Source organism: Phacochoerus africanus, chromosome 10, assembly GCF_016906955.1.
Source record: "Phacochoerus africanus isolate WHEZ1 chromosome 10, ROS_Pafr_v1, whole genome shotgun sequence".
Classification (NCBI taxonomy): Eukaryota; Metazoa; Chordata; class Mammalia; order Artiodactyla; family Suidae; genus Phacochoerus; species Phacochoerus africanus.
In genome coordinates, this window is record NC_062553.1 from 104,262,613 (window position 1) to 104,275,296 (window position 12,684).

Here is a 12,684-nt window from a genome sequence, read left to right on the forward strand (position 1 = left end):
TGCAGTTATAAAACATTAGGATAACTATACTTTTAAAAACTCTGTGCTATAGGTATACACTGGAGATCTATACAGTATGCTCACTACATTGCTTTTAGAGAGAGCTTTCACATTTATAGCTCTAACAATTGGAATTGTGAAGTAATACTGATAATACCTCTGTTATCTTTTTTTTTTTTGACACATTTCATTTTAGATTGGTATCATTTCAGGGTAATATAGGTTTACCAAAAAAGAGATTGTTCAAAATTAAATAATGAATGAAACATTCCATAAGTGAAAGAGTATAGAGAGTCAGAAAAAAGGCGAACTCTTCTTTTCCCTTTCTGGGTCTGTTTTTCACTTAATAAATCATGGCAGTTCTTCTTATCAGTATCCATGACCATTTTTAAATGTCTGCCCAGTATTGCATTTATAAATTCACCATGATGTGTTTTGCCACTCTTCTGTTGGTGGCATTAGGTTACTTTTTATCTTTGCTGTGTAACAGACAACACCACAGTAAATAAATACCATGGTACTTCTTTTGCCACGTGTGTAAAATCTCTGGGACAAAGGATAAATGCATTTTAAAACTTGTTAGATATTGCCTACTTACCCTCTGAAGAGGTGACATCAATTTTTACTATAGCCAAAAGAATTGGAGAGTGTCTGTGCATTGTCAGACTTTTTTATCCTAGCTGTTTGGTGAAAATAATCAGTGTCATTGGAGAGTGGAGATTGCATTGCTTTTTATAGGCCAATTCTTTTAAATAGGTTCAGTGATAACAAGTTTTTATCTTTTGAAAGTACATTAGAGTTTTGGAAAAAGTCAAGTCTAATGCCTAAGATATAAAGTTAACTATAACTGTAGGTCTTTTGTGGTTTTATTTGCTTGTTTTCAGAGGGTGGCTCATTGAAAAACAAGATCTAACTTTTAGAGAAAACTAATATTTTTATATGGCTTATGAATTTTTTTAAAGTTAGTTTCAAAAGAAGAGTTCCAAAAATGTCTAAAGTAATGGCACCATCAGTTGACAGAAGATTACAATTTCCCAAGAGGAATAATTTGAATTGAACAGCAATCATTTAGATGTGTATGATGTAATATATTTGTTTAAAAAAAAAATCACCTACCGTGAAGACTTTATCTCAGATAGTTTTCTTCATGGGATTGCACATTAACAACATAAATTCAGTTTTCCTGGACTGAATTTTAAAAGTTATTGAGTGCTTTTTTGTTTTCCTCCTTTCTATAAGGAGTGGATAATCTAGGAGAAGAGGTCATTTTTTTACCATTATTTAAACAAGCATTTTTAGAATGATATTAATGGAAGTCTACAATCTTTCTGCTAGAGTAACAGATGAAATTGTTGTTTTCCTTTTCCCTTTCTAAATCTAACAGTATAGATAAAACTATCTGATATTAAGCATTTTAGCCAGCCAACTTTATTTTATTTTTTTGCTTTTTAAGGTCACACCTGCAGCATATGGAAGTTCCCAAGCTAGGGGTTGAATTGGAGTTGCCGCTGCTGGTCTATGCCACAGCCACAGCAGTGTGGGATCCGAGCCATGTCTTTGACATATACCACAGCTCACAGCAATGCTGGATCCTTGACCCACTGAACTAGGGTCAGGGATTGAACCCTCATCCTCATGGATACTAATTAGATTCGTTTCCCCTGCGCTGCAACAGGAGAACTCCGAAGCTAGCCAAATTTAGATACATTAAAAATTTTTTCTAAATATTTAACTTCAGTCCAAGTTGTGTGTTTTAAATAGCTGATTAATTTCCATATTTATGTTTCCCTAAGGGTATTGTCAAATTTAGTGTCTTTTACAAACTGATTTTGAGAGGCACAGCCTTGACACTTGATAAATCAGGTACCTGAATATATGTGTATGTAAGCGTCAGATGTTTATATTACAGTGTTCAGTGAAGCAGTTGTCCTCTACAGTTTTTCAAATTAAAACTGTTTTAAATAAACCATGTTGTTTTTATTTTCTATACAATTCAAATTATTATCTCATCAGTTTACCATGAGAGGCTTTTTAGAAGCTTTCAGGAGTAGTACTTTTCCTTCTTAAATATTTAATGTGTCTACATGTTCTCGTCTGCAGAGAAATGGTCAATGCATGGTTTGCTGAGAGAGTTCACACTTTGTGCAAGGAGGGCATCAGAGGCCACACAGAATTTTGCTCCTGCCCCTCACAGCAGAGTCCCCGTGCAGATAGCAGTGTCCCTGGAACACCAACCAGGAAAATCTCTGCCTCCGAATTTGATCGGCCTCTTAGACCCATCGTTGTCAAGGATTCTGAGGGAACTGTGAGCTTCCTCTCTGACTCAGAAAAGAAGGAACAGATGCCTCTAACCCCCCCAAGGTTTGATAATGATGAAGGGGACCAGTGCTCGAGACTCTTGGAATTAGTGAAAGATATTTCTAGTCACTTGGATGTCACAGCCTTATGTCACAAAATTTTCTTGCACATCCATGGACTCATCTCTGCTGACCGCTATTCCCTGTTCCTCGTCTGTGAAGACAGCTCCAATGACAAGTTTCTCATCAGCCGCCTCTTTGATGTTGCAGAAGGTTCAACACTGGAAGAGGCTTCAAATAACTGTATCCGCTTAGAGTGGAACAAAGGCATCGTGGGACATGTGGCAGCTCTCGGTGAACCCTTGAACATCAAAGATGCATATGAGGTAAATAAGGAACTGTTTGGACAGAGATGGGTGGGGAGTGGAACATGGGTGGGGCATTGGACATGACCGTGAATCATGGGGACATTTGAAATTGAGTTGTAATAATTTACATACTTATAAATAAAATGGGAATGTATGGTAAGAACTTCCCCATCTTTTTTTTTTTTTTTTTGCACCTGCAGCCTGTGAAAGTTCCGGGGCCAGGGATCAGACCCACGCCACAGCAGCCACACAAGATGCTCCAGTTGCTCCAGTGACAACTCTAGATCTTTAACCTGCTGCACCGCAAGAGAGTTCCTCTCATCTTTTAGCTATCAAAGTTCCTTCACTGGTGGCTGAGTCCAGGATAGGGACCTGAGAAATCTTATATTTCTTCTTAATGGTATTTGAACATAGTTCATCTCACAATTATATCCTTTCATCTTTTTACCTGATCACTATACATATCCCTATCTGTGTTATCTCCTTCTGGAGATTTTACTGAGATCCTAAAATGATAGGTCTGGGAGTTACCTGGTGACTCAGTGGGTTAAGCATCTGGCATTGTCACTGCTGTGACTCAGGTCACTGCTCTGGCATGAGTTCAATCCCTGGCCTGGGAACTTTCACATGCCCTGGGTGCAGCCAAAAAAAAAAAAAAAAAAAAAGCCCATAGATCCAAAACCTGTCAGAAAAGCAAACCCATAAATTCATTCAATTAATCTTTTCATTCATTTGAAGTTCCATTAACACCAAAGTCTGATTTTCTTTCTTTCCATGCTTTGTTTCATTTGTTTGTTAAACAAATAAATTATAGATAGCTTTAAAATTTGAAAATTTTTGCCCTAAAATATTTCAGTGGAAAGACTTGATATTTCTTGTACTTTTGCTTTGGTTATGAACAGGTCTTTAGGTATAGACTTAAAGATTAAGTGATTCTTCAAATTTCCTCTTTAAAGTGATTCTTTTAATAATAGAGGTTTTAAATAAAGAATCTTAATTGAATGACACTGATACATTTATGAAGTATGTTCTAGCACCTTGAGAAAATACTTGTTCCAGTTGCCTATCATGTGGTACACTGTAAAGGCTCCAGGGTTACACCAGCTTGAAGTTTTTCTGTTTAATTTGAGGAATCAAGGCTATTTTATTTACCCCTGTATTCCAATGCCTAATACATTGCCTGTTGCATAGATAAGTCTTAATAAATATTAACTCAGAGAAAATAATAGTGGATAAGACAAATAAGTAGAATAGAAGGCAGGTCATTATAGATGCTGAGGAAAATGTGTTACATTCAGGAAAGTAGGAGATCACATCTAACTGGGGAGATGAAGAGAGGTTCCTTTGAGAAAGCAGTGCTTGGTATGGACCCTGGAAAATGCATAAGATTTGAGGAGATTGAGTTGTGTGCCTGCTAAGATCCAGGTGTCAAGAGAAGTTTGAGGAAGAGACAGGAAATGGGACTATGTGGTGCTTAGATGGAAGGAAATGGGTGTATAATAGTCGGTATAGACAGTGAGGAGCTACTGGAGATTACGGGGGCCTTGAATGCTGGGCTGAGGAATATGTATGTGATTCAGAACCATGAGGAATAATTGAAGAGGGTTTGGAAGGAGGATTGGCATGATTCAGACTGTGCTTTAGAAAGAGGAATTTTATGGTGCTCATAAAATGAATTAGAGGTAAAACGAATTAGAGGTAAAAAACTGGGAGGCTAGGTTATTTTAATAGTCTGAACAAGTAAGGACCTGAACCTGATTTTATTTGTATTTTATTTTTATTTTTGGATCCGCACCCATGGCCTATGGAGATTCCCAGGCTAGGGGTTGAATCGGAGCTGTAGCCTCCAGCCTATGCCAGAGCCACAGCAATGAGGGATCCGAGCTGTGTCTGCAACCTACACCACAGCTCATGGCAACGCCAGATCCTTAACCCACTGAGCAAGGCCAGGGATTGAACCCACAACCTCATGGCTCCTAGTCGGATTTGTTAACCACTGCACCACGACGGGAACTCCCTGAACCTGATTTTAAAGATCAAAATGAGGGAGTGGATTGTGGATGAAGTTAAATCTACAAGTCTTGGCAGCTAATAGATGGAAATGAGGAAAGAGGTATTGATGACTCAGATTTTGAAGTTGGGTAAATAAATAATGCTAACTGGTGAAGAATACTGAGGGCAAGGATCTGGGGAGAGGTGTACGTTCAGCTGTACAGTTCATATATGTTAAATCCTGAGATATTTTTCAGAATCCATTGTATACAGCAGTTTTTTTTGTTTTTTGTTTTTTGTTTTTTTTCAATTTTGATTCTTTCTAGAGCCTTCTCCATGACCTCTCTGAGCTCTGTAGTAATGTCACACCGTAGCCGAGTCCAAGACAGGTATTAAGGACACAGCTGAAGCTGAAGGATTGCTGCCAAATTTGCAGAATTCCCTTCCTGTCTTAGATGACAGCTGGGTTTCCGCTTTTCATTGGCACTATAGTCGCAAGTAGAGTAGGACCATAAATACATGTCAGCTTTGTTGAGAAAGCTTTGTTTATCTTCAGGGTCCTATGTTTCTCCAGCCCTGAGAATTTCTTCACTTACATGCATTTTATTTAGTCTGTTTACCATCTTTTGAGTTTTGATGATGTAGTTTTTGTTTTACAGTTAGTAATGATTTAATTCCTGTACTGCTATCTGAAATAGGCCGAGTGTCCTTGATTTGCAGTGCCCCCAGGCTGAAGCCTCTTAGCCTGTGGATTCCTCGTGTTGCTGCTTCACCCTTGATGCCCTTGATCTGTGTTTATAGGGGCCTTGCAGAAGTTATTCCTGTCCCAAGAATTTCATTAGAAGTTGTGAGGTTGATCTGAGATATACTTTACATTGGTATTAACAGTGGAAGTCAGCTGGTTACTGGGTAATTCATTACTCAGCCCACCTATAAATCTGAATAATCAAAATGGTGTCTCAAAGCCTTTTGTAAAAAGAGAATATGAAAATACATTCTATGTTTTCGAAGTCCTCCTTCTTTAAATATGTATCTATAAAAATGACACTGTATAGTAGTATTTCTTCAGCTTATGTGACCACAGAACACTTAAAAGTTGTTCTGTAGCAGTGGATAAACCAAGAGGTCTCCATGAAGTAAATCAGTGCTCAGACTGAAGCTAAGTTAAAAAAAAAAAAAGTCTCCTAGATAAATTAATTGTAAGAAATGGTGAACATTTGATTCACTTTTAAAAAACTTGGTAACAGAATGATATAAATTCAGGAATTCAACTATTTTATTCCTAATAAAATATCACATTCATACATTTATAAGACAAGATCCACAACCTAGACCAGTGAACTCAGACCACGAATACCTATGTTTAATCACACGTCATCTCCCTCATCAGGCTATTATTCATGCAACTTTCTTGAATGTTGCACACATGTATTAATAAGATACTACTAATAATCAGAGCAACTGATATAAATGTGTTTGTCATTTTCCTTACATATGAAAACTAAATGTCATCCAGTATCTAGACTGGATTGTATATTAATCTGTGTTCTGAGAAGCAGAACTAGTAGGACATATGTAGATAAATAAGAAGAGATTTATTAAAGGAATTAGCTTTCTTGGATATGAAGGCCTAGAAGTTCCATGATCTGGCTACATCTGCAAGCTGGAGAACCAGTAAAGTTGGTGGTGTAATTCAGAGTCTGAAGACCTAAGAATCAGGGAGGCAGGAGTATAACTCTGGTCTGGGTCTGAGTCCCAAAGCTGCAGAACTGGGAGCTCTGATAGATGACAGGGAGCTGCAGGAGAAGATGGATGTCTTCACTTAAGCAGAGAGCAAATTTGTCCTTCTATTCAGATACTCAAGGGATTGGATGATGCCCACTGGCATTGCTAAAAATCTTCTTTATTCATTTACTGATTCAGATGTTCATCTTTTCTGGTGACATCCTCACAGACACACTCATAATTATTGTTTTATCATCTATCTATGTAGGTACCCCTTAGCCTAGTCAAGGGATTAACCATAAAATTAACCATCACAGCTTGCCTGGAACCCCTGGTTCCATGTCTGTTGGAAGACTTAATCTTCCTTAAAAGATTTCCTATGTCAAAGAATTTATATTGTCTAAACAACCCTCTTTTTCTTAAGTCAACAAAATGCAAAACTTGGCCTCTTCTCCTATTTCCATGAGACAGCCTCTCCATGCATGTATACCATGATTTCTAGGGAGAAGACGTGGATGGTCTTAGTTTTTGTTTTTGGCTCTGGTGTGCAGCAGCTTGATGTAGGATCATAGTTCCCAGACAAGGGATTGAATCTGGGCCTCAGTGGTGAAAGCACTGAGAGTCTTAGGGAAGGGTCACATTGCCACTCATGTGGCTTTCATCACAGAACTGTGAGTCCTCCCATTCCCACTCCATTCTTTCCTTTTTTATCTTTTTCCAGGTAAGTAAATCTTCATGATCTCTCACCCTACAGGTCTCACTTTCTATGCAAGTGAATTTCTGTTGAATAAAATTATTTCCAAAATGAATTTCAGAGGAAAGGAAAAACAGTAGCAACTGTTTTAATTTTGATAAATCTGATAAATTTGTCATGGTGTAATTGTGCTCTAGGGAACACAATTTTGGAACTGCTCTATCTTTATTTCATGTTCGAGTAATCTTTATGTAATTCCACTTGTGGAATAAAACCAGCATATGGTTTGGCAAGTCCAACATGTTATTTCCTTTTTTGTTTTCTATTGTTTCTATTTTTATAGTATTTCAAACTTTAGAAAAGTTCCAAGACTAGTATCAGAAACTTCTGTGTACCCTCTACCCAGATTCCCCAATTATTTATATTTTGCCCCATTTGCTTTATTATGATTTTATTTTTCTTTTTTGGCCATCACATGGAATGTGAAGTTCCCGGACCAGGGATCAGGTTCAAGCTGCAGTAGCAACCTTTGCCACAGCTGCTGCGATGCCAGATCATTTAACCCACTATCTTGGGCTGGGGATTGAACCTGCATTCTGGCACTGCAGAGATGCCACAGATTTCCCTCATTTGGGAACTCCCCCAGTGGAAACGCCCCCATTTGCTTTTTATTTTTCTATATATAATGCATCTAAGTAATAAATGCCTATTTTTCTGAACCACTTGGAGACAGTTTTACTAAATATTTCAGTATATATTTTCTAATAAGAATATTCTCATACACAATTGTGATACATGAATCAAAATGTGGACATACAACATAATACTATTATATGACACTCTATTGTCAAATTTGGTCAGGTGTTCCATAAATGTCCTTTGTAGTTATTTTTTCCCTCTGATCAAGGCTCTAATTTAGGGTTATATATTGCACATACTTGCCTTATCTCTTTCATCTCCATTAAATCTGGAATAGTTTCTCAGTGTTTCCTTATCTTTTTTTACATATATTTTGGAAGAATACAGGCCACTGATCTTGCAGAATGGTTTTCTTGAATAGATTCAAGTTAGGCACTTTTGGCAGGAATACCACGAATGTTGATCTTGAGACCTTGTTTGGTTTTATAAACAACAATCAACTCTTCACTTCCGCACCAGCTGAGGTGCCCTACAATCCAACTCAGTTCTGATACTAGCTACCTGGAATTAGTGCAGACCCCACAGTATTGACCCCATTCAGATGCCAGCCATAAATAGGATCCCCAGCCTGGCCACACTTATCTCCAACTGACTGCAGATTCAGGGGCTCCCTGCTCAGGTTTAATAATTTGCTAGAATGCATTCCCTGCTCAGAATACAGGAATGCACTATACTTTAAACTGCAGTTTTATTATAAAGGATACAATTCAGAAATAGCCAAATGGAAGGCATGCATAGGGCAGAGAGTCAGAGGTGGGGGACACAAAGCTTCTATGCCCTCTCCAGGGGGCTGGTGCACACAGATGTGCATACAGATGTCCACACAGATGTCATCACCAACAGACAAGTTCCTTCCAACCTGGTTGATCTTTTCCTTATGTGGGCATGATTGATGCTCTCTCCTATCCAGAGGTCAGTGGTGGGCTGAAAATTCTTTTTTTTTTTTTTTTTAGGGCTGCATCTGAGGTATATGAAAGTTCCCAGGCTAGGGGTCTAATTGGAGCTGTAGCTACCTGCCTACAGCACAGCAATGCCAGATCCGAGCTGCATCTTCCACCCAAGCCACAGTTCATGGCAATGCTGGATCCTTAACCTACTCAGGACAGGGATCAAACCCTCATCCTCATGGATACTTAGGGACTGATGGGTTTGTTTATTTAAACAAATGCACACCCAGTTTAAAAAAAAAAAAACTAGTTGAATTCTTAACCCGCGGCACTACACTACAACCAGAACTCCATGAAAATTCTAATCCTTTAATCACTGGCTTTCCTGGCAGCCAGCCCCAATCCTGAAGCTCTCTGAAGGCCTCTCCCCCCATTGAGTCTTCTCTTTAGCATGAACTCAGGTCTGGTGGTTTTGAATGTAAAAAGACTCTCCTATTGCTCAGGAAATTCCAAGGGGTTGAAGAGCTCTGTACCAGACCAAATATATTATTTATTATACCACACACCTTCTTAGCATATGTTCTCAGGTAGCAGCTGATGTTACTTTACCCAAATATTGATGATGTTAAATTTGGAAACTGGATTAAAGTGGTGTCCACTAGATTTTTCCCATTGTAATTAACAGGTATATTAAAGAGAGATGTTTCGATGTTGTGTAAATATTCTATTCCTCATCAAGGTACATTTACCAGTTTTGGCATTCACTGCTTTTCCAACTTCATAATACCTTCTATTTATATTTGTTGCTATTCTAATGTAAAGAGGAGCTGTGCCTTCTTTTAATTAATTCATTCATTTTCTATCATTATGGACTCATGGATTTTTATTTTGTTTAATGAGTTATGCTCTGTTATTATCTTTATTCAGATTCTCAAGTTATATCAGATTTATAGGCTACTGTGTGTTTTTGGTTTTGTTTTCTTGGCTCTGCCTTCAGCATGCAGAACTTCCTGGGCCAGGGATTGAACCAATGCCACTGCAGTTACCTGAACTGCTGCAGCAGTAACACTGGATCCTTAACACTTGCCATAAGGGAACTCCATCCTGTGTCTTTTTGATATGCCCAGATCACTTTTGGCATTTTCTTTTCTTTTCTTCTTTTTTTTTTGGTCTTTTTAGGGCCATACCTGCCGCATATGGAGGTTCCCAGGCTAGGGGTCCAGTTGGAGCTGCAGCTGCCAGCCTACACCAGAGCCACAGCAACACAGGATCTGGGCCACATCTGCAGTCTACACCACAGCTCACAGCAATGCTGGATCCTTAACCCACTGAGAGAGGCCAGAGATTGAACTCGCGTCCTCATGGATGTTAGTTGGGTTTGTTAACTGCTGAGCCACGAACTCTTTTTTTTTTTTTTTAATTAAAATATTGTTGATTTATAATGCTGTGCCAATTTCTTCTGTACAGCAAAGTGACCCTAGTCATGCATATATATACATTCCCTTTCTTATATTACCTTCCATCATGATCTATGCCAAGATTCTGGATATAGTTCCCTGTGCTATACAGTAGGACCTCATTGCTTAGCCATTCTAAATGTAATAGTTTGCATCTACTAACCCCAAAGTGAGTCCATCCCACCCTACCTCTGCCCCCGGCAACCACAAGTCTGTTCTTTATGTCTGTGAGTCTGTTTCTGTTTTGTAGGTAGGTTCATTTGTTCCATATTTTAGATTCCACATGTAAGTGATATCATATGGTATTTGTTGTTCTCTTTCTGACTTACTTCAGTTAGTATGCGAATCTCTAGTTGCATCCATGTTGCTGCGAATGCTATTATTTCATTCTTTTAATGGCTAAGTAGTATTCCATTGTATATGTGTACCACATCTTGCTTTTGGGGGGAGCTGAAAGTTTTTACTGCTTAGCAAGATGTTCCAGGCTCGTCTTATACTTTCTCTGCTCTAGCGCTAGAGATGTTCTTTTTCCCAAGGAGCTTTGGTTCCTTTCAGTGGAGGGGATGGTATTTAGAAAACAGGACCTGAGCACTCAGGTGTACTTATTGCTGCTAGTTTGCCAGCAGACAGAGCTAGGGGAAAAAAATATGTGTACACAGACAGATATACACCTATATTTTACTTACTTCTATATCTAACTACTCACTATATTATGAAGAGTGAATTCTTACGGCTAATTTCAATCTAACACCTCAAGGTATATTTTGTTTTCTTCTTCCCTTCTCAGTAGGTGTTTACTCCTCTAAAATGAAAAACCAGATTTCCTTATTCTTTATATGTCTGTACATGTTCTCAAGCCAAGTTCCAAGCTCTCTATTCCCTTCTATAGACTCTCTTATTTTTCCTTTCAGGTTGAAGAACTTCCATTAGCACTTCTTTAATACGAATCTGGTGATGACAAGTTCTTTGATTTTGTTTTCTGAAAATGCCTTTATATTGCCTGTATTCTTGAAAGATATTTTCACTGGAGAGACAATGTTAAGTTAATAGTTTTCTTTCAACACCTGAGAAGTTTTCCCACTTTTTTCTTCTCTTCATTTTTCTTATGAGAAATCTGCCAAAACTTCATTTTTCATCTTATGTGTTTCTTGATATATACATTATTTTCATACTATATATGTTTAAGGTTTTCACTAACTTTGGGAAATTTTTGGTCATGTATTTAAATATTTTTTCTGTCCCACTCTCTTCTCTTTATACTCCAGTTGTATATATGTTAGACCACTTGATGTTGTCTCAAAGTTAACTTTGCGGCTCTGTTAACTTTTTATACATTTTTTTTTCTTCTCAATCCTTTTGATTAGATATTTTCTGTTGATCTGTCTTCAGGTTCACTGGCCCTTCTTTTTTTCGAGTCTGCTGTTATATCCATCAGTGAACTTTTTATTTTAGACTTTGTACTTTTAAGTTTTAGAATTTCCTATTGGCTCTTTCTTCCTTTCCTTTCCTTTCCTTTTCTTTTCTTTTCCTTCCTCTCTTTCTTTCACTACAGTTGTGGTGTATGGAAGTTCCTGGGACTGTTACTAAATCCAAGCCACAGCTGAGACTGACACTACAGCTGGGGTAATGCTGGGTCCTTAAACCCTCTGCATCAGGCTGGGGATGGAACCTGCATCTCTGCAGTGACCCAGGCTGCTGCAGTTGGATTCTTTTTTTTTTTTTTTGATCTTCTTTTTGCCTTTTTCTAGAGCCGCACCTGTGGCATATGGAGGTTCCCAGGCTAGGGGTCTAATTGGAGCTACAGCTGCCGGCCTATCCCAAAGTCACAGCAACATGGGATCCGAGCCTCATCTGTGACCTATACCACAACTCATGGCAGCACTGGATCTTTAACCCACTGAGCGAGGCCAGGGATCAAATCCACAATTTCATGGTTCCTAGTCGGATTTGTTAACCACTGAGCCACAACGGGAACTCTTGCAGTTGGATTCTTAACCCACTGTACCATGGCAGAAACTCCTCCATTTGGCTTTTTTTAAAAATAAATTTTTCTTTCTTTGCAGAGAAAGAACATCTGAACATTATCACCATATTTTCTCACAAGTTCTTAAATACATTTATAATAGCTGCTTTGAAGTCCTTGTTTGTTAGCTCCAGCATCTAAATCATCTTGGGGTCATTTTCTGTTAACTGCTTTTTCTCTTCACTATGGATTACAGTTTCCTGTTTCTTCACATTTTTTTTTTTAATTGTATGCTGGACATTGTGAATGTCTTATTGCAGAGCATCCTTTAAAATAGGCCCGACCTATTTTAGACAGTAAAGTTACTGAAGATACTTTTTGGTCCTGTCAGGTTTGGCATCATTATTTGTTAGAATGGATCTACTTTAGTTTTAAATTTAGTCTTAGGGAATGCTGGCCATATCTAGGGTATCATCTTTACACCCAAGGAGTGGCCTTTCTGTGTCTCAGCTGAATGCCTGCGGTGCTTACTGAGGTGTCTCCTCTGACTAGTGGAACCCTGGTGTCTTCAAATGTTTTCATAATTGGTAGCACCATTCAGC

At 38.3% G+C, this 12,684-nt stretch overlaps 1 protein-coding gene across 5 annotated transcripts in view; it reads left to right on the forward strand.

Annotated features, from left to right (window-relative positions):
• The window catches only part of PDE5A (phosphodiesterase 5A), a 147,356-nt gene that overhangs the window by 17,530 nt on the left and 117,142 nt on the right, over positions 1–12,684 (forward strand). For all 5 annotated transcript variants that reach the window (XM_047751695.1, XM_047751699.1, XM_047751698.1 and 2 more), the window contains exon 2: positions 2,101–2,683. In XM_047751695.1, the coding sequence (XP_047607651.1) occupies positions 2,101–2,683 (583 nt within the window). The remainder of the gene's footprint in view (positions 1–2,100; positions 2,684–12,684) is intronic.